Below are 22,709 nucleotides of genomic sequence, written 5' to 3' on the forward strand. Positions count from 1 at the left end.
CATTGAGTTCTGTAACCATTCTGTAACGATCCGTTCTAATCAACGCTGAGTAAAATTGGCTGCTTTTCTAGTACTAATGAAAAGCTTGATTCATGTTTGGCGGGCACAGAAAGAAGGAGAGATAAACCTTTGAATGCTGATACTGTTTCAGATGTTCTGTCACCCTGCTGGCCCCCATGTCTGAGTGTAAAAGTACCTATTCCTTTGTCGGCTTATTCTCGTTCTGCGTAGGAGGAGTTAGAACAGTACCGGGGCGACGTTTTCCCGGTCACTCGCTATAAGCTCAAATTATAAACTCCTACCAATATCATAACATCTCAGAATGAATAAGCCTTTGTCTACCAGTTATCATTGATATTTATTTATAATAGTTGTGCCATGAGTAATTATTTAACATGATATCATGAAATGTACAAGGATATTAGTTGTATAAAAATTGTGTCATTTTGGACAATAGTGATAACCATGCTAACCAATAAAAAAAGATGCAATTATTTGATCTTCCTCTCTCATGATTACACTTCTATTAGCAATCTTCATTTTTCAAAGACTGACAAACTTCAAGCTTCTAATGAGCAGAAGATATAATCGGCCCCAGATTGATTGAGGAAGTTTAAATGCGTAAGTACTGCCGATAATCGCAGCGTTCTAGTAAGATACAGTACATTGTTTCGAATACTGATCGCCTGGACCGTGTTCTCGAATGGGTACATGTAGAAAAACCGTCCAGAAACGACCGTTCCCTACATCCTTGTGTAAAAATTTCATGTTATAAATTGATTAATTATTTGACCTAGGCTACTTGGAGTGGACAATTGAAAGTTAGCGTCGCTTTATCTCAATTTTATCAATATTTTCGAGCTATTGTTTGAACAGTTATCAATAATTAGACAAGAGCAACTGGAGAAAGTAATAGGGTGCCTGAATGTAAAATTATAGATCATTTTGCGATTGAAAAAATGAGAAACACAGATAAATGTATTGTACTCAAATCCATTCCCCGAGATGCGAACCGTCTAGGTACACGTTCTTCTAAATGTGTCAGGCGTATAGGCCGAGTAGCTATCTTAGCTAATGTTCTAACCAAACACGAAACCTAAAATTGCAGCTGGAATTCACCGCGCTAAGCTCAGGCTATCATTTCATATAGAGCCAAATTCATTGCCCTGACGTTGTCCTGAATGAAAAAGGCAGATCCTGTTCCGGTGGGGTGTTTCGTTAACGGCGATTTGGCCTACGGGGCCGGTAGCTGCTTTTAATAATGAAAGGAAACAGGAGGTATTGGCAAGGCATACTAAAGGGGGCTGTAGACGCAGTGCAGTTTCTTCCTATGACTCCTGCTTACAATAACGTGCACCGGACGATCCGCTTCGGTCGGGGGGATAACACTGCCAAGATGGCTTCTTCGAAAACCTGCAAAACACACGGACGTTTGCCAACTATTGTCAAATATTACAAGTATCATATCAATTAAGTAAGCTTTTTTGTTTTATTAATTTTGTCTAAAATATTTAATTAAAACGTTCTAAAATGATGAATGTCAGCTCTTTTGAAAGGCATGTTCGATTACTTCGTGAATCTATCCAGCTCAGAAACTCAGTATGCGGTGCAGGTTAATATACTACAACGCTGCAAACATAAAAGCTAACTTATTCTAGTTTAGACGGCGTCACAAAACAGCGTCAAACGCAGATTTTTTTTTTAAAAAAATAGCTAATTTCTACGTTAATGTAAAACGACTCTCGTTGACGCAACGGCTTGATGGGCAATCTCTGTCTGGGGCTATTGGTTCGTTATTAACACGTGCTACATAATATGTATGATTGATGAAGTAACGAAAATATAAAATAACATTAGATTAATATAAACTAAAAGTATGTAGTACCATGCATACGCACGAACTTCATGCCGAGAAACATCTGCACGATATCTAATGTTGTATCCGAGACAGCAGAGCTACCATGCCAAGATACTTAGTGTATTAAAAAACGAGAGTTAAACGAAGATTGTAGCATTTACACATTGGTTTGATTTACGCATTAAGGCAGTCTATGAATTTACAAAATCTCAACAAATGACTGAAACAGGCCAACAGAAATAGCAGTAGAACGAATTGTCTTTCGGGTGACTTTATGTATTACGGCGAAGCCCTTTAGGTTGATTAATGAGTATTTTTCCTAACCTTCTTACCTCGCGAACACCCTGGAGTTCTTTTGAGGAGCATTCGAGATAGCAGCGAGCACCCAGCTTTCTCGCCGTTTGCTTTGCCGTCCGCTTGCTAACGAACTCACTGTTCTATAATGGAACAATGCGATGAGCGGTTACATGGGAAATATCGACAAATAGTACTTCTTTTAATTAAAAAAAAATGATTATCAATTTAAGCCTGCTACACTCTAATAATAAGGTACAGGTCGAGGTTGTTAAATACAGGCGAAAGGTAAGCTAATCATTTTGGATTAAGCTAGGCGCATTGTTAGCGAAAAACATATTCTTCGTTGAAAAATCTTTGCTTCTGAGAGTATGCAGCACCTACCTGTAAGCCTACCTCTAGCTTACTGTTACAATTCAAATCATAAGCTATCGTACTCGAGACTTGTCCGACATTTCAGGTCGGATTGGATGGCGCCTAATCACTAGGTTTATCACACTCTACTGATCAAATTTAACGATAGGACTAATGGGCACCTGTTGGTGCAGATTGATTTTTTCGAAATACTACGGCCTTCCAAATGTCAAACTATTTTTTTTGCTGAAAAAAATAACTCTTCGTTTATTCATTTGTGGTCTTCATTTACATTGTAAATCATCATATCAGAGATCCTTGGGCGAGAGACAAAAAACCGATGCTACAGCTATGCATATAAGACATACAAACATGACAGACCTGCGGCCTGTGAAGGTTAAGGCTTTCAGTGGATCGATGAAAATCAGTTCGACGGAGATCAGCCTTTGTTCCGACAAGTACGAACGGCACCTCCGAACAGTGATGCCGAATCTGTAGAATGTATGGAGACCTGTGTCAGAAAATTTTTGAAGTTGCATCAAACCGGCGGGCGAGCTTCTATAAAGTTAAAACCCTATCCGATTTGGATATAGTACTTCCTCTTTCTTTTTCCGAATGCACCGAATTTTTAGTAGGCTAAACAGATATTCTCAGTGCTAGAAGTCCCACCGCCTGCTGTCTGTAGACTTTTACGCCGGACTGTATGACGGTAAAGACGTTCGCAAAGACGCACCAATAACTGATATAATGAGATACGTTTGTCCTGCATCATATAGCAGCAAACTACGTTCGAAGCAAAATAATCCGAATAAGATCTGATCGTATTCGAAATACTGGTCAAGCTTTCCAGGTAAACAATTTCATAAGCTAACGGGCTAATGTTGATACAAGGGAAATTAATAAAAAATACTTCTACGCTATACTGATTCATCATTAGATAACGCACAATGATACAGAAAATCCACAATAGCAGCCTACGCTGAATCTATAGGTGCGCATGACTAGAGTGAACTCGATCATTTAACCGAAAACCAGCCGATATACGACTTCTACTAAAACGATCGATGCTTCGAATTTTCGAAGAAAGATAAGGTTACAGTTTATGTCAAGGGCGGGCTGATACGTAAATTGCAATGGAAAAAAAATAACACTAGTACATAACTATTAAGAGCGATTTCAGTGTTTATAGTGACGACTACCGTACCGAGGCGAACCATAAGTAAGTATGTAAGCCCGAAATGTATAATAATAAAAATGTAAGTAAAATATATTTGTCTTTTTCCAGTACAGTGATGGAAATCGTTTACCTCAGGATACCATTTATGAATAATATTATCGTGTGATGCTTTCGAGCTCACACTGAAGCACAGGATGAACACATCCGTCTGAAATGCGCGAAATCAGCAAAAAATATCATAAAAGTTAAGGTAGGACACACACTTCGGATGCTCGTTTGGTTGACGGAACGGTACAGAGAAAAAAAAAAAAAAACAGGATGTGGTCTCTCTCGTTTTCAAATAATTTCCAAGTCAGCTCATCGTTGATCAAGTAATTTGCTCTGCTGCTAAAATACCTCACCCCTGGATAAGAGAGCGGTCTTAGACGTTCGTAGTCCTCTTGACCAGCAGTATCCCACAGATTTACGTTTATAACACCTTGGGGCAACTGATGACTTCCAGCGTAATTGTCAAATCTGCAGAATTGAATAAGTAATCCCTTTTGATTAAATGACCAAAAGTTAGAACATATATATATATATATATATATATAGAGTGACTGGTGGATTGCTGAACAGAACGTTGGTAATGCAAAGCTTTCTGTTCTTATTTGTTTCATGCGGTTGTTGTATTCCACAGAGCTGCGGACAATGGATTTTTAGCAAAAATAAACATTAAAAAAGGTTTCAGTAAGTAATACGTTATATTTTAAATATCTTACCTATTTGCTTGTGTTCTATTGCAGACTTTTTTTTTTTCTTTTTTATACTAACGCTTCAATGGCGCGTATGATCTGTTTGAGCATAGCCATTTCAAGTGAGAAAAGTAGATTTCTTAAATATATTTTAGCTGACTTTTGAGGTTATGACCAAGCTTCTAGCACTCGATAAGTAAACCTCAAAATCACTAAACACTATCTAGATAGTGATCACAATTAATCGAGTGCAAAGGTTTCAATAAGAGTTCCTTGAAATCAACGATAAAAAAGCTATGTATACCAGACAGACTTGTTAACGGCTGAAGCCGTTCGCAAACGGTAGGTAATTCGAATAAAGATTTACAAAGGCGCTAAACAGATAATTAAGCAATTACAAATTAAACAATTACGGTACGATTCTACTTACACTGTTGGAATATACGGCCCATCTGGAAATTGATTCGTTTTGTACGTGATGAGGAGACACGTTTTGCCCACAGTACCGTCGCCTACGACAACGATCTTTAGGGGGCGCATGTTGCTTTCACCGGGCGTCATCCTCGCATGACAGGAGGCTCTCCTGAAGTAATCAGAGTAGAAAGGGATATGACAAGCCGGGCATTCTTATATATATATATATATATAGTACACCTTCCGTGGCCCTTCATCTTACACTAAAACCACGTTTCATGACACAGCCTTTGTTATATCTCTGGACAGCTTCTATTGTGAATGTGCTTCGAAACGTCTCTAGAAAAGACATACACTTTTAGAGATTTTTAAAGCTAATTAACTTTATTATGCATCAAGCTTTATCTGAGACAAGCAGCAATCCGGCACACTTTGGAACCTGAGTAACTCTCGAACCAGAAACCGCTGACAGACAAAATCTAGTTGATAAATACTTCACTCTTCTAGAAATTTGCAAGCCGGTTTAGTTTGGCCCAGGAAAATTTTGTCGGGAAACACCTTTCAGATTTCCACACTCAGATGTCAAGTTTTTGTTCCTCGAAGGCCACAGTTTTGCGGAAATTAAACACAGATTAGTGACGACAAATGACAAGGAGCTCCTGAGCGACAGAGCAGTACGTGAATTGTTTCAAGGATGAAGGATGGGGCATTGAAGATCAACGAGAAGGTTATCAAAGGTCCCAAAGAACAAGAACGCGTTGTCGTAGTCGAGGTGGCTTTTAACGGAATCACAACCTTCAGAGTCTAATTTGACACTCCACATATAACGTGCCACAACCTAGATACTGGAAATGCAAAAACTGTGTAAAAATGGATCTCCGTGAACCGGTTTCAAACTAGTTATGAAGGTGTATGGTGTATTCAATCCGCAATTGGTGAAAACGTGCGTAAAACATACGATTTCCATTGATGAGGCATAGTTTAATTTTTGCCGCCAGTCGCAGAGGGAGCAAACGAACGAGAAACGTTGTCTTCGAGAAGTCAGATAAGTAAGGTGATGCTGGTGCTAGAAGCATCTGCTGCTATAAGGGATTTGTTAAAAATGAGTACAGTTTAGCTATTGGATGGCGATGGCAGATTTCATCAGAACGTATATTCAACATTAACCTCAACCCACTTATCCTCTCCGTATTATTATTATTATCAATTTACCACAGAGAAATTATAACATCATAGAAAAGATTATACTACTCCAAACGTTATTTCATTTCGAAGTTCATCGAATTCGCTTCTAAAGGCCTAATCATTTCGAAAGGCTCAAACATCTCAGTAGGCATTAATGCCTACAGTACAATGTAGACCATTTGTATTTGGCCCCAATTGAAAATGGGACGCGTGTAGATTTATTTACCTAGGCGTCGTGAATTTTTTTTTTTCGGGAATCTAAAAAAGAACGTTTCCGCTTAAGCAGGGCTATATTCATTCACTGCGCGTTAAGCTGGAGCGTATCTAAATCTGGTTCGATTGACTGTTTGCTAATTCAACAGCTTGATACCCCCCCGTGGATTAATAATATCGTCTCGTATTTGGTAAGTAAAGCTTTGAAGTCAAGAGGGTGATACCAAACGTACTTGTTGGATTAGGGCTTGTTTCTATCAATATTTAACTTATAGAACACATACAGATAAGCTTTTAAAGATGTCTATGAAATTCTTTCTGTCGATAAAAGCCGCGCAATATGGGTGCTGCAGCAAGTAGATTCCTTACGCTATCAGCAGCCGAAACCGGAAATAGAATCGCGTGACAAAAGGAAAATGTAGGCCTCTGTTTAGCAAGCGACCGTCACTTTACGGAAGTCACACAGGTTCTATTGAAGGATAACCTGCGACATATCAACACACATAAGTACAAAGAGCTTGAAAAAGCCACTTTTAGCCTTTGTATTTGTTTTGACAAAGTAGTCCGATCATGTTAATTCAACAGGACAAATTTGGGCATTGCACCGCAGTACACAAACATTTCGTAGAAGAAAGAAAGAAAGAAAGCAGCGGGTTTTACTACACGGGCATTTCCTTGTCAGACGCAGGTAGACGCTAACTCCGAGTTAGAATCCTTAGTTTAATTTATTAGTGTCATACATTATCTATAAAATACGACCCCCATGTAACTATGTATACGCCCTTGTGTAGGTTTTTTTTGCGTGAGTTACAATCTGACGCTAGCCACTATTTATGCTGCAGCAGATTGCACAAAAGAATGCATGAACCGTGACGTAATGATAGGCCTTCGAGGAACTGACTTTCAGGGCCGTTTTACAGCTTCTTTCAAACATAGGTAAAATAGTCTGTGCTTTCAACGAGCTCTTGCCACGTGATCATCAATTTAGCGTATAAATGGACACGGTTTGTTCTAGTAAAAGAAGGCAATTAAGAGGTAAAAAAGAAAAATTTCACCACAAGGCTTATTTGTATATTAGTATTGAAGGTCTACTACAAGCTAATCCGCCTTTTAATTTTTAACTGAACAATATGTTGCTTATATGGTCCTAATATATAAAATAAATCTAAAAAAGACCAAGAATTTTTTATATTCGATGTGAAAAATTTGGGACACCAATACTGCTGAATTATATGAATCGAATTTTGAGAGAACGAGATCTGTACTCCGTTAGATCCTCCAGGAACCTAGCACCTATTATGGGATGGTGTATTGCACTATTCTATCGATCACTTAGGTCAAACCCCTTGCAAATGTTTATGACGTTCGTAAAATGGGTTCGATTTGAAAAATCTATATACATATAAAGCATATACACGCAGCAACTTTACCCGAGTTATACAGCGGTATCTGGTTGATCTCTATCTTACTATAACAATAGCGAAAGGGTTCGAGAGATACATTCAAAACACTCAATAATAGGCCTAGCAACTATCCGACGAAATCCCCAACATGAAGCATCACTTGATACCGACATTGGGCTAAAGGAGCAGGCTGTAAAACGGCTGTATCCTTTAAAAATCGTAAAACTCCTAAACTAGCGAAATGAACATTACAAAAAGTAACCAAATATGTAGAAGTGTATTTCAATTCCAAGCAAGCCATTTGTCTTATATGCAATCAATGTTCATATATTACACACGAAGTGGTGTTTAACAAAGGTACGATTTGTCTACCTGTAGCAGCTTTCGTGAAAAGACTATGATAAATTGCTACAGTCTCTGGGCGTCAACTGACACAACAACTCTTAGCAGAAAGGCGTGGAAAACGTACGGTCGGAGAGCTTGACTAATAGTATAGTGTGCTACGAAATCGACATGGCACCTTATGCACTGGTCAGGCCGAGTTACGCCAAATACTATCGGATATTTGTCATTGATGTAAGTAAATCGACGCACGGCGAACGATCTGGCCGGATCGAGTATGGCGCCGTGACTACTTGTTTTTAAGCTTAGTTGTATTAGGAGGTCGTGTTTGTAAAGACCGCCAAAACAATGTGCCAACGGTAGAACTTCGTCCGTTAATCAATAACACGATCTCGGCGTAGAAACTATAATGCAACTTATGACCGTGAACCTCGAAGCGCATTTGAAAGTGTCTCAGAATAGAAAACACTGGTAATACCTTTCGTTTTCATTAATGCCGACGGCGATACTTGCCATCGATAAACTGGAAACAGTAAAGCCGCAGTGAGTGAAGGACGAGCTTGTACAATTCGTTCTCGTCCTAAATGATAGCCTTTTTCTACGTTGACGAACACCTAGAGAGGGTACAACGTACTGCTAATTGAAGGCAATCGTTTAGCCTGCGTTCGATTTCGAACTTTGAACAGTACGTGTTTCTGGGGTCAGCTACTGGACCATTATGAGACACACGGATACATATGCGGAACTTCTCATATTTATTCCCTATGAAAATGACTTTTTGTTGAATCGTCCATTTTATTAGATAATAGAAAAGCACGCTCAGAACGAGCTAAAGAAACTGCATCGCCTTTTTCTGTTCAGCATATGTGCGATATCTTTGTCTTTTTTTTTATTGAGACCATTCACCTACCTAACCGTTAAAGTCCAAAGCAACACTCAAATTGCTTAGAGGCCGCCCTATGGTACTGCCTCAAAGACTGCAAACTTAATAAGACGTGATAAGGGACGCCGACTTTGCCCATTAAACTGAAGGATACATGAGGTGATCCAAGTTCGAATTCGGTTATAGAAACATCATTCGTTTCGTACTGAGAACAGCCATGACCTACCCGCAGCAATGCTTGACCACGACGATACCGGACGTCAAATTCGAAATACTTACCCCGCACTCCTTCCACCGCATCTAGTTATAACGATATGAAATAAATTGTGCTATTCTATGTATGCAAGGTAAAACAAAAAACTGAAACTTTACCAAAACAGTAGACAGTAAGAAACCTTAACTTACAATAGTGTTACTTGTAAATATAATCAACTGCTTTTGCCCTTGGCAAGAACTACCTTAAGCTCAATACTGACAAAACAAAAAGCGCATTCTCTCATTCAGGGTGACCTCCCACGATCAGTTGAGATATTCGGTGCGTCCTGCTTAATTATTGTTTGCAGTCCAACGTCTCGAAATCCGCTTTGCGTCACTGGGATTTTGCCTAGATCTACAGCTGGGATGGGGGTCCATGCAAGTCAACTATTTACAAAACTCCCTTCAACTAACTCTCACTACGGTAAGCATTTATACATAAGGCATACTAATTAGCCTCGCTTTATAGCAGGCTCTGTATTCAAGTTTAGTTAAACCTTGCGCAAGGCCAGGCGTACGTATACATATTCCGTTTTTGTCCCAGCTGAAACCATACTTATTTAAAATTAGCGCCCCCAATGAGATAATACTCGTCCTTTTTCAGATTAGAAAACCTTCTGCAGCTAAAGTACCAATGTAAATTAAGATCTCTGCTAATAGGCGTTATCGAGAAGGCCATTGCTGACCTTATTTTCCGGTCGCTGCCGTTCGTGAAAAGAACGGCTGTTCGAACATACGCGAAACGCCCTATTAGGCCTTATTGTGATGTTTATCATAATTAATTTTTCTCGATAAAAATCTGTTTGCTTAGGCCGATATGGTGAATAAATTATTTATTTGAGGACACATTAACATCCACTCGAAAATCTTCGTTATTGTCGAACTTGAGCTTTAAATCGTATTTACACATTACCCCGCCAATAAGCGGCCATTCGAAATAACTTGTGTTAGTGCAGAGAAAACAAGTTCTAAAGTTATCAACTAGGTATGATTTTAAAGCGGCTCCATTTGACCTACCCCTTAGATCGTCTTCGACGCTAAACTAGCTAATATTTGTGGCGGGCATTTTGTAATATTTATTATAGTGTTTCATGTATTGTTTCCGCTAGCCTTATTTGGTGCAATGCATGCTCTGTCGCGTCTAAAGTGGTAACGTTTAGATCGGCGTATGTCAATGAGCGTGGATATGAGTAAGCGTCATGGACCTTTTTTATAATGTAACATAGTGACAAGTAATCGAACGGTTCGCAAAAAAAAAGTCTACATGATTATATAGTAGGATTTATAGCGATGCTCCGTTATTTCGGCTCTAGCTGTCGTGTCCGACTAGCGAAATATTTGTTTTTGATGGATCAGTCAATGATAAACAGTATACGTAAACGTCGCGAAAACCTGAAGTCGTCCATTGCATCGTTGGATTGACCCTTAAATAGACAGATTCGTATGCAAAATGTTTGTTTGTTTGTTTGTTTTGTTTCATAAGCGGTTAGCGTACGCAGCTACGCATATCCTGACCCTACTCGATTTTATGGCGGTCGGTGTTGACGCGCTTGGCTTGCTAGGGGTTTGGAACCTTTTGCGAAGGTCGGGTTAGGCCCATGCAACACTGTATCACGAACGACGCTAACCCAAATATCAACGGATGCAAATTAAATATTTCTTCCCACTCTTTTTACTCGATACGAGGAACGTATGACCACTCGAAGCTTTGCTGTTGATATCTTTTAACTAGATAAAACATATACATGATGTGTGTCTAGCTCAGTTTTTCTGAGTAAAACAATTAATTCAAAATTATTATGCATTTGTGCTTCCATGAAGCATTTTCACTCTTCTATGTTAAACCGGCATACCACTAATACAAAACTTAGCAAAGTTCAATTTTCTCCATGCTCGGGCGACATGTACAGAATTTCCCGACTTGTCTTACGGCTTGATGATATCCTAAAATGGATAGCCGGAATTATCAATATGGAGCCGTATTATGGAGAGCCGTCAGAATGAACATAATGACCTGCCAATAGCGACAGTGCAGGCACCGGTTAAGGCCTAAAACTACGACAAAGTCAACTAGTTACATAAGGATCGAACGGCATCAGTCTAACAGTATGGTTAAACGCCTGTAGCTGGCGTCACCGCAGGGCATGAGCATGTACGCACGTACGCAGGGCATGTACGAGCGTACACCCATGCAGACTCCGTTCACGACGATCGTACAACATTCGTCTGCCGTCGAATCAGCTCGCCCTGAACCTCGGTCGGGAACACATAAGGTCAGTCGCACAACAAGTACAAAGGCGACACGAACGACAACAGCTCAATGTACATATGCACCGCGATTTTCGCTGCGGTCGTGGTAGTATTTTGTTACGTTAACACTGTAGAAATAGCACGTTTATTTGGTTTGGAGGGGAGAAAGCGTTAGCGTTTTACACGAGATGACCGAGCAATGCGACAGTGTTTCCGTCAGGACCCGTTACCAGCAATCGGTAAACAACGCACAGAAAGCAGAAAGAAGTCTGTTTGATGATCGAGTCCGTCAGCTTTATGCTGTTTCGTCCTGCTAGTATATTATAGTATGTGTGTATTTGTTTGTTTGTTTGTGTGTGTGTGTGTGTGTGTTTGTATTCAAATGATTGGAGCGTCGCGGGCGGACAGTTCGAGAAGGCTGCGGTCGGTACGATGAAACGGCTAAACGCGGCACTTCATCTTTACCGCAAGACATGAAGAGAAATGCACGAAGCGAATGTAAAAATACGTATGAGGCATGTTCTAGCCGTTGATATATTGTTTTCATTGTGCCGATTCAATCTATATAGTAATAATGCATCACGATATAAATAATACATAAAGACGTATCTATTTAGCATGTTTTTATAAGCGCGACGCAGACTGACCAGCAAAAACGATGGGTTTCCGACGAAACGATGGGAGCACAATAGCTAGGTAATCGCTGTTACTGTCGTCGCACGGCAACAATGGTTCCGGCGCCTCTGATCGTCACGGGTAGGCTTAGAGGGTAGAAAGTCATACAGAGTTAGCGACTCGTTCTGATTCGTCAGATTCACGCGGAACGTAGAGAATTCGATGGTACATTAATAACTCGATGATCTTCTACGACTGAAGGCAAATTAAGCACGATTAACTATTTCGGATCACGTATAGCCTTTGCTTTGATTGTAGATCGCACAGTCGCCGTTGCCGAGCATCTTCATGCGTACAGGAGGTTCTATGACATATCCAGACGAACAATCGAGTACCTTTTTTAGAAAACACGTGTGGTACCTGTTGTAGTCGTTAGTAGAAGGCACATGTATCCCGTTTTTGCCTCGTTATTCTTAGTCTACACGGATCGTAATGTGCGTTCCGACTACTACCGACGCTGCGGGTATTTTTTATAAAGTAGCATTGACAAGTCTGTATGGAAAAAACTTGCGAAACATATAGACGCCGCGATACATGCTTTTTGTCCACTGTGGCTTTTTCTGCCCGCACAAATGGTCCTTCGAAAGGCCCAGCCAACGGTGCGCTCCAGGACGGAACCGCGGGCCTCTAGAAGACATGAGAGGACTCGACTCCAACTGGAGTCGAGCAACAGCTTAGCAATGGCAGTGAAACTGCCAATTACAATGGCACTCGTATGGACGCCCGCTGGTCTCTAGATTCTGGCTGGTTCTAGATTTTGATCATAGCAACTGTTGCCGCTTGCGTTCCTGAGGATGTCCCTCTCAGGTTGCTACCGCTGTCATCGAGCGTAGTCCGGCCGCGGCAAGATCTGCTAATAATTTCGTCTACCGTAGACTGTTATTGGCGCAAGCGAGAGCGCCATCTTCAGCGTCACCGCTATCACTCCGCCAGTATCGGCCGCTGACTACGTGTAGTCCGTTTAGAACTCATGACGATGACAACATCACATTGGTCTAGGTAAACATGCGGCGACGTTGTTTCAGTTTACCTCCAAATGCTTTCTCTGCGCTCGTTGCGGTTGGCTCTACCGCTGCATATGTTCTCCTGCTTCTCGTCTTCTTTCCAACGGACCGAGTGCGGAGCTAGCGGCAATGGAATAGCAACTGTGACAAAAACACGTTCACCGCCGCTGTTAGCAAAAGGACTTCCATTAGAAAGATGATGATGACGATAGCGCTAGATGCAGTCGTGCGCAGGAGGTGACCTGTATAGCGATTGACCCAACAATTCCGTAGCCAAGGGCCGTTGCTGGTCGTTGATCGTCTGTAAGAGCAACTTACTGTGTTCGCGGGCCTGTTAATCTGCTGTTTATGTGTTTATGCGTTTGTCTCAAGCGATCCAGGTCTTTCCATCGGCCACCTATTCTACAATGTTAGACCCGCCAACGTGTATTTGCTATTTGCGATCGCCGGATGACAAACTCGCCAGAACAGCGGCTTCTGAAATGTAACCTAGGTAATGTTCATTACCCGCGTACAAATCGGGCGGCTACGATGTACTTTCATATATATATGTATATGTATGTGTTCCCTTGCCAATATGTGTCTGGTTAGAGAGTGCCACCATTAGCGCTCAGTTTTTGCATATTTAGATGGTCGCACGCGCGCGGTGAGAAACACAAACACCATCTGTTCGGAATAACATCGATCTGATGTAGCGTGGATTGGAAAAACGTACGAATGCTGACCTATTCTATAAACTAATATCGATCTGCCACAGGACAAGGTCACAACCAGAGGTCGCTGCACGCTGAGGAATTGTCAGTCGCATTGAGAGCAGAACGACATAGAAACCGTAGTCAAATAATATAGAAACGTCAAGGAGGAAACTCAACGCGAACGGGTAGTTCTCATGAGCTGAGCAGCAAATTATTCACTACACGCACTAGTTTATGATGGCATAAGCGCCGATCCGACGGACCATCGCAGCGAGCATTACTATGGTCGTAGACAAACACGTTGCCGGTGCCTCGAATTGTTTCGCTGCAATTTCCAGGCCAGTTTTGCCAGCCGTCTGGTCCTAGTTTCCATTGCTACGGCTTATAGCGCTGAATCGAACAGACGCGGCCGGCAACAGCTGAACGGCGACATGGCTCGATCAAGCCATAAAGTAAACTGACCAGGCAAGTCACGTAGTCTAAGAAATGAGCTGCGTTACAGCCTGCCTATTTCTACCTGTCTTAGCCTTTAGGTTGGCGTCAGGGGGTTGCGCGTGAACCAGTGTTATGGGCTGGCCGTTATCGCGGTGTCTGCTGAGATCGCTGATCGCCATTAGCAGGCATGAGACTGCTGTGAATTCTGCTACTGTCGTAGGCATGTTGATAATTTCCCGCGCGATACGTTACAGCTGAATATCATGCCGCCCGGATCCGTCTACTAAACCACTGCGTACGAAAACATAATCTAATATATATATATATATAGCTAGAATAATTATGAGTTGGGCGAGGAACCGTAGCATCGTAGTTGTCGACGGAACGAATTTGCCCGCAGTACGTATATGTATTATAGAGGAAAACGACAGTAAGCTAGCATATTAGCGGAGTCCTTAGAAAGACCATGGCAGTACGTTAGTACATTGTAGATATACGAAACAAGCGTAAGGTATCTATCTATGTTGAATACGGGCGGAGTTGTTTAATGAATAAGGCTTTTGTGGGGAGAGGGAGGGGGATAGGGCGGGGGATGGGGAGGGGGTAAACCCCATCTGCCAAGCCGGATCCTGCGAGGCTTTTCCACGACAGATCGTCGACGAGCGACAAAAGAGTAATCGATGACGGCTAAACGCTGCCATCAAGTGACTCGCATGAGATTTGGCTAAAATCAAAGATGTCTTGTAACTCCAGCCAGCTTTCAGGGTACAGCAGTAGTGTCTATAGCTACCTATGGATGAAATAATAATATCATGTATAGTTTCGCAGTGAATAAACGTTGGATGCTGCGCCCGCGTGTTTAACAACTATATTTAGTATAAGGAGAATAATATGCATCGACTATTTGAAGATATTTCTTCTTTGTCGACTTCACCGCCGGTCGTCGACAAATCTTCGAACAGTGACACCTCGTTGTTAGAGACGGGTCAGGGTTCATTGTGTTTGGTTATGCATATGTTACTGCCATGATCTGATTATTTAACTGTACCAACGGTGCTTGTGAGTAAATTCAGAAATCAAATGTTCTAAAAACGTAATAGATGCGTGAACGTAGACATTGCTGTATAATCAAGTGAATTTCTAAGTAGGCTCAGCTTTCCAAGAATGTTGATGCGAACGAACGCTTATTTCGAAAAGCTGTTGATTCTGCTCGTTGATATTACCAAATCGTTGTTGTGACACTGGCTCAATTCCGAATGCCTTTTTCGCCCAAGACTGTTTTTCATTCATCTACACAGAACACACTTCACGAGAGCTCCACCTCGAAGCTCCGGCCAACCGTGAGGTTGCTATGAGTACTGCTCGACGGGTTCTAACTATACAAAGGGTCTGCTTCTCTGTGCCAAAGTATTAGCTTCCGCAAAATCTAATAATAGATAAATATCTATCTAATAAACGTAACAGCTATCGCAGCGTGAACGTAGTCGGCCGCTGTGAACTGCTCTTCGGACGAGCATATTCAAGCCTAGGGGGATAGCAAAAGACAGCTTGGTAACGAGTCCATAAACATAATTTCAACATCTTTTGTAGCTGTCGACATGCGTATGTGGCAGGTCTAACGCGCTCGCCAGCTCTAAACCCATACAAGCCAAATCACATCGCCAACTTTATTTTCCGGGTCGGTGTTGTCATCGGGTCAGAATGTGTCTTGTCGAAGACAACAGCCGTCCAGGGCCCCAGGTATTTATTAACTGTACATTGCGGGTCGTCAACGTATGATGTCTCTATATCATAATGATCTTCTTCTATGGTATTAACTAGTAGCTCAAGCGAATATGGCGAACACAAAGGTTGTTATGGTCACTTGGCACATGTAAAAACTCCTTTGTAAATTAGTTACAAGTTCAACTATTCCCGTGCCTTCGCTTTCCTCGGTAGCAAAGAGAACGCCTCCGAAGTAACAGAATAACCGAGGTGTGTATGTAAATTTAATTGCATGAATCAGTTAATACAAGCTGGGACGTCTGAAGCCCAATAATATCTGCTTTAATATCGGGCTGCATTTACAGCCATGAGTCGCGCTACGGTGTTGATTCGAGTCGTTCGATCATGTCTATGTTATTTATAATAGGTGCTCTGTCCATTTGAAGAGCCAATTACGAAAAGGAGATGGTGTTATCTCAACTTTTCTCGTTCTTATTGAACATCCGTACTCCGAATAATAAGAATCATGTAAAAGCGGACGGCATAGCAGGTATAAATTGCAAAAGTACGCAGTCAAACGCTGGTATGTTTGTTTGGTAATTATAGGTCTGACGGGACGGTATCGCCGTCTGGAAACATTCGAACGAAATTTAAGCATGCATCGTATAACGATCTGTTGAAAAATGAGGAGAGAAAAACTTAAGCTGGAATATGTTTACTATCACTGTGTTACAAGCCCATGTCAATGATGTACATTCTAATATTCCATGATGTAACGATGTATATCTTCATAGAGGCGTTTTAGTATCAAGCAGTAATTTCGACTAAGCGCTTGATTTACTGTTGTAGGAAGTGATGATTCGTAGAATTACTATCTACTAGGCTTGAGTATAGGCAAACAAGGCGGATGGCAGCGACTCTCTATTGGATAAATGACGTTCCAATGGCAGAGTGGACACAGGGACCCGATCGCCGATACGTCGTCACAAATGGATGAGTTCTGCTCTACTATCAATAAGTGAAATTATGTATGAACATAGTTAATGAACTGTGACATATTGAATCCATAATGAATCACGCGTATTCGGCGTAAACATCTCTACTTTTTTGGCTTAAGTTCTATCATCGGCGGAAGTGACGGCAAGCGACCAGCGTGCACGATAGCTTTATGTTACGGAAAAAATGTCACGCTATGAGAAAGTGCGCTAGATTTCATAAGCAAATGCTAAAACGTTCATACACTTTCGAGTTAATTACCACAGGGCTAGCTATGGCCTACGGTTCAATTTAATTTTTTGGCAATTTTTTTTATCGATCTCTAGTTTCGACCGAAATCGTCTCACGAGCACCTAAAAGATCAATAAATCAACCGATACTTTTGCCGATTTTTTTCTAAGTCAACCACATTTTTTCCTAGCTGCTGATTATGTCGGACCGCCATATCGCCTCGTACAAATAAGATTCTGGCAGGCAAAGAACAACTAATATAAACAGTAATCTTCAGCTCTTGGTCGCGCGATCAACAGACGTAAAATCCCGTTCCAAAAGAGAGCATAACAGTAACCTCTTACCTGAACCGGAACCGGAACCCTCGTGAAAACTGGCTTCCAGATTATTACTTGCAAATGTGTACTACTTTCATTTACGAAATCGACAATATCTCTATTGTTTTATCAAGCAATGTATTACATACAGATTTTTCTTCTTTTTTTTTCATCTTTCCCAATCAGCATCTTGTTCTCTAAAAGTTTCGAAACGGGAAGCAGGATTGCGTTGTTCCGTTTTAACAGACTTTGAAGGCATGAGGGGCAAGTTCAGCGATGTGCATTCGTAACGCTGATAATTACTTCATCATATTTTTTTTTTTAGTTCTTTGTTGCGTTCGCTGTCAACTAGATCCATCCGTTTCCTAGACGAGGGCCATAATTTGTTACGAGCATATAGGCTTACTTCTAGTAGTACTGACTAGGGGCCACATTGGGGTCCGCGATAGCGCTTGCAGCGATACTGGCTGTTGTCTGGCAAGCAAGTATCTTTGTATTGCGATCCAATGTAATTTTCAACTCGAACGGCAAATGTGATAAGACCGCCAACGAAATCATTGAAGCGCTGAATCTTCAGCGGCGACGGTGATACGATACCATTGTGATGACGAAGCTGCCTTCCAGGTTCACTGGCTTCCCACCTATTGCACTAGCCCAATGCGTTTCAGTTGGTTGTTACAACCTGTCAATCAAGTATGTCAGCGCGGTGAAAGCTTTCGACAAGGTGGCAAAAATGACAAAGCCGATCAAATACTCTTCGAATGTATTGCCAGCAGGATTGGATCTATCAAAAGCTAGCTGAGACAACACGTGTCCAAGAACTGGTACGCTCGTCTAGCTCATGTGTTATACGAATGATTCTGCTGAGGTCTTGTTATGTGAGGTCTCTGCTCGTACGCGTTCTTGTGAAAATATCAAATCGTATTCAGCACGCGTGGCTTACTTACACAACATCGGCCAATGGCAGCCGGAAACGGACCTACCCCTGAGCTGATTTCAACAGACTGTGGCTGCACTTTTGCCAATATCGACGTGCTGTCCTGACCTGTTCCTGTTATCCTGCTGCTGAGGCATCGAAGTAAAGTTCCACTTTGTTGATGTGTATTAATGGAGCCAAAACTATCCTTGGACTGAGCCTATTGAACGAGCAGGTTAGGTTCGTTCGAAACGCTGACAAAACACGCGTCTTCTTCAGCGCGATCTGTCTAAAGACGATTAGGACCTTGTGTCTCTGTCGGCAAAAAAAACTGGCAGGCTGTTATCAAATAGAGACGGTACTAATTTCAGCTCAGGTGTCTGTAATCGACTGTCGTTGGATAGCTGATTACTTCGCCGGCCTGTTTTTGTGGCAGACGTATGCCCATGTTTAACCGCAAGAGTCTGCTTTCCTAACCATAGCGAAAATTACCATTATGGACATAGCGTACGCTGTTAGCGTGCGAATGAAGTGATAGCATAAAGGAGAGATGCAAAGGACGACCTTCTCTAAGGAGTACTACCATGCCTATCTCTATTAACAGTTTCTAACTCTAAATGGTCGAGCTAGTCAAAAAAAGTAATCGATGTAATGTATCAGTCCAGATTAGTAAGCAGGCAAATAATTTAATATTTATCGACGCGATAATAGCGTGTCGTAAGTAAGAATAGGTTTAATTACCCCGGGCAAAAAAATTACTGAAGGCCACCCGTCGATGGATGTCTTACCTTGGCACTTTTATAAATACGCACTGATTGGCCATGGGAATTTTGTGCTTAGCAGAAAATACTACGACATTGAAACAAGAACGACCGTTCAGGAATCCTTTCCAGGTAGGTAAATAACTTGCGGATGAAGTTTCGCGAATGGAATGCAAAGAGAAAATTCTACAACAGGCAATACCCTTGTTTCGCTTATCTATAACTTATATATATTATATATAAGCTTAACTATAGATACTTTTCCTGTACTACAGTTCCGTCATATCGAATACTCTATTACGTACTGTATTTTGGTGAGGCAGGCGATCAGCCTAGGACCAGTTGCTTAGATTACTTAGATACCTGCTCCCTCTGGCTCTCTCTACATACATATGTAGAGAGATGTTATATATATATATAGCAGACTAAGTTAGATGGGTCGAACTTGAAACGTAAATCTTATTGATGGTGGTAGCAGGACACACGCACGAATTTTCCTTATATCCATTGACAGTATCGGCTGTCGTCCGCTGCACGGTACATAATCTGAAAAAGTATGCTCATACCATCATCAAATGCAAAGGTTTTCCTTTTTGCTTTCATTCTGCCCGAATTACGTCCCTATCGAGAACGGTTGCCCTATTGTGTTGGCTTACGCCGCGATCTTGAATTTCGATTCACAGTTGTGTCCTTTACGAAAGCTTACTTTTCACGATGAATCATCGAGCTTCGGGACGAAGAGAGATATATTTTTCAATGGAGGCCGGCAGATGCTACAACCGATTGTTGAAATAATAATAATAATAATAAAATTAAGGAGTATAAATATCCTCGATTGATTATTCTGAAACATAGAAAGCACGCATGAGGGCAATGATATGAAACGTAACTGTTCTCTGAGCTATTTTGGTAGTGTCTAATGAATCAATTGATGAGAAGAAATGACGAAGCCGAACGCGTAGCGAATTCTACTGAAACACGTGTTAATTTGCTACTTTGTTTATTTAGATGAAAATCGTGGTACGATATCAATATTTCCCAGCGAAGTGCAACTTTTCACAGGCTTCCGCGTGTTATTCACGACCGCAGATATGCCCCCTTTTACTGTTTTTTTTTGTCAGGAGCATAAAATTATCATATTAAAGTGTAGGCCTATGTTCGATCATCATGCTACTGTGTAAAACAGTCCTATGGGGTTCGTCCGAAAATTTCGTGTGATAACGTGCATATACTATCGTGATACGCGTGCTCACTAAGTGACAACGTTCAATGCGCATATAGCATTAAACGTTGTTGTTTCCCTCGTTTTCATTTACTTACATATCACCTAATAATTTACAATAATTTAGTGTAATGTTTAGTAACGGATCTTTCAAGGCGAGGTCATTCGAAATTGGATAATATACCCATGGCTTAAACTGGACCGTTTTAACGGTTCTCTCCTATCGCATGTGCACGATCTACTTCCTGTAATGTTTCTTGTTTGAAAAGCTTGAATTCTGAGGCTTTACGGTCCGATTCCTTCAAATGTTGCAATGAAACGGTAGACTCAGCTGCTTTTGTTCTGCAAGCGGCAGCATCTAGACGAAATCGACATAATAGGATGCTGAAGCGTCGACTATTATGGCTTGACATAGAAGGGTCCTTCAACAGACGGTCCGATCGTCGGCCATTTTGCCAGTAGAACCCATGTGGCCTACCAAATATTTTCGATTTTGGCTAATTTCAACAGCCGAACAATGTCAAATTGTTTGCCCGCGCGTACCGTAAGCAAAGATCAGCAGTATTTTGTTATGAATTTAGTAAATGCTACCAGCCCTGATGACTTTTCACCGGCACTATCAGTAAATTTGCCTAGCTCCGCTCGAAACTTATGGCCAGTATGCCACCTTTAAGAACTACACAACAGCTTTCCGGATAAAATTATGTGATATATTAAGCTCTTATTGACACGGTGAATTTTCGAATAAAAAAAAGCCTAGCTTGCCGCGTGTAGCGGTCTACATTTGCGCGTCATATTTATAACAATCGAGAGTAGCAAATATAGGGGTAGCACGTTCAAACAAAGTCGGCGCAATTTTCGCCACGCGATAGAAAATAAGCTTTGACTCTATAGCCAAGTTATGCAGATCAGATGCTAGCGGATTGATTCGACACATGTTTTTTTTTTTTTGTTTTTCCCCTTATATATAGGTGTTATCGTTCCAGTAAACTTACGTCGTAGCGTGCACGTTCGTTTATCACAGACTCAATTACATGTCCTACAGATCTGTTATTTTATATATCAGTAAAAGGTAAGAAGAGCCTCTTAACAGATGACTGATTGATCGATTGTTTACGACCGCCCACCTTAAAGCAAGCAGCGATCCCGTAGTATTCGTTGCATTTCAGCCGTAGACGTGATACGGTAACAGACGATATGGTCACTATGCTAAATTAACGTAAAGCAGCAACGTTGTATTGTACGTTGATTGTCGCGACAAATCGCGGCAAACGGACGTATTCGCTATCGTACGTAATTAAACGAGTTTTGAGCTATTGTCAAGTATGCTTGAATAGTGTTTTTTTTTCCTTTTTTTTCTTTTCAACCAGCCACTTTATGATTGTCACTGGCGTCTGTCGGGAATGGATAATCTCTGATCGACAGTATCTCGGTTTTAACCCGTACCTAACAACTAGCTTTCTTTACTGTAGTTAGCTATAACAACTAGTAGCTAATAGTTGAAATGTACTTTTACAATTGTAACTAGGCTTAACGCTGCGTTCAAATCTGTTTGTGTTTTCATCGATATAAACTTTCGTTCTGCCTGAGACTCGATAGTATAGACAATTCGAGCGTTAGCCTACTAAAATAGGTGGGCTTACTGTTATTGGTGACGAACTCTTTTTTTTCTATAGAATAATTATGGTTTGGTAGTTAGGTTTTGTTCATTACGTAAGTGACCTTTTGCAGAAAGCGTGCTATTTTCTATAGGCTTTTATTCTATAGCCAATTCGACAATGTCCACACTTAAATAGCGTACATCTAATAATAAAAAAAACTAAACTTAATATGTGAGCCGCGCGTATAATTTGTATAGAAAATAGAGTTTTGCTTATCGTTAAATATTGAAATTATTTATTCGATGCACCTTTGAATGTATATGACTGTACGCGAACATCTGTCAACGATTCCGTTTTACGTAATGACTTCACGTAAACGTAAAGATATTTTTGATGTCAAAAGTAATCCTTTTTGCAACAATGCTTGTTTTACTTGAGTTCATTATTCAGTTATCTAACCGGTTCCGTGAGAGCGCTCGCACGTTTTGTCCGGGCAAGATAGCCTACTTACTGTGAAGGTCAGTATGGTCTGTCGGTGGACAGAATCGAATTGGCACGAGGAACTACAAGATATCGCAGGGATCGATGAGACAATTTTTGATTTTGCTCGGGAATTAACGAAATCAACCTATAGGGCCATTCTTTAGTGCGTGACCAAACGTGAGTATTACTTATTGCAGATCAGTGCCCGCTAGTAAACGGTACCATCGTATCCTGAACTTATCGATTCGTAACGTTTAACAGAAGAAAAAGTCTATTAATTTTATCATTTCTGCTGTTTAACCTACGC

The 22,709-nt window shown here is 41.1% G+C and overlaps 2 protein-coding genes across 3 annotated transcripts in view; one reads left to right on the plus strand and one right to left on the minus strand.

Moving 5' to 3' along the window:
• Window positions 1-333: 333 nt before the first annotated feature.
• Window positions 334-12,784, minus strand: LOC111261270 (ras-related protein ced-10). Its single transcript, XM_022834625.2, has 7 exons — window positions 12,010-12,784; window positions 4,848-5,000; window positions 4,085-4,199; window positions 3,814-3,891; window positions 2,888-2,998; window positions 2,191-2,295; window positions 334-1,413 (listed from the first exon to the last, which is right to left on the minus strand). Exons 2-7 carry the CDS (start codon window positions 4,976-4,978, stop codon window positions 1,342-1,344), a joined length of 612 nt encoding a protein of 203 aa, XP_022690360.1. The 5' UTR covers window positions 4,979-5,000; window positions 12,010-12,784; the 3' UTR covers window positions 334-1,341.
• Window positions 12,785-13,009: 225 nt separating this feature from the next.
• LOC111261271 (uncharacterized) overlaps window positions 13,010-22,709 on the plus strand; it is a 36,717-nt gene continuing 27,017 nt past the window's right edge. The window contains exons 1-3 of one of the 2 annotated variants that reach the window (XM_086968630.1): window positions 13,010-13,534; window positions 21,290-21,390; window positions 22,370-22,579. Coding sequence is in view for 1 of the 2 variants with exons in the window: in XM_022834626.2 (XP_022690361.1) it covers window positions 13,492-13,534 (43 nt within the window). In the remaining variant the exon portion in view is untranslated. The remainder of the gene's footprint in view (window positions 13,535-21,289; window positions 21,391-22,369; window positions 22,580-22,709) is intronic. The other variant, XM_022834626.2, reaches the window with a different exon arrangement.

Source organism: Varroa jacobsoni, unplaced genomic scaffold (assembly GCF_002532875.2).
Source record: "Varroa jacobsoni isolate VJ856 unplaced genomic scaffold, vjacob_1.0 scaffold_540, whole genome shotgun sequence".
NCBI classification, from domain to species: Eukaryota; Metazoa; Arthropoda; class Arachnida; order Mesostigmata; family Varroidae; genus Varroa; species Varroa jacobsoni.

Bases quoted from the DNA above. Each gene is read 5' to 3' on its own strand.
- LOC111261270 (XM_022834625.2), bottom strand. From the start codon at position 4,978: ATGACGCCCGGTGAAAGCAACATGCGCCCCCTAAAGATCGTTGTCGTA. The intron at 2,999-3,813 runs GTAAACGATTTC...TACATTCTACAG, and splicing joins TTCATAAATGGTATCCTGAG to ATTCGGCATCACTGTTCGGA. The intron at 2,296-2,887 runs GTCTGTCATGTT...GTTCCATTATAG, and splicing joins TTAACCTTCACAGGCCGCAG to AACAGTGAGTTCGTTAGCAA.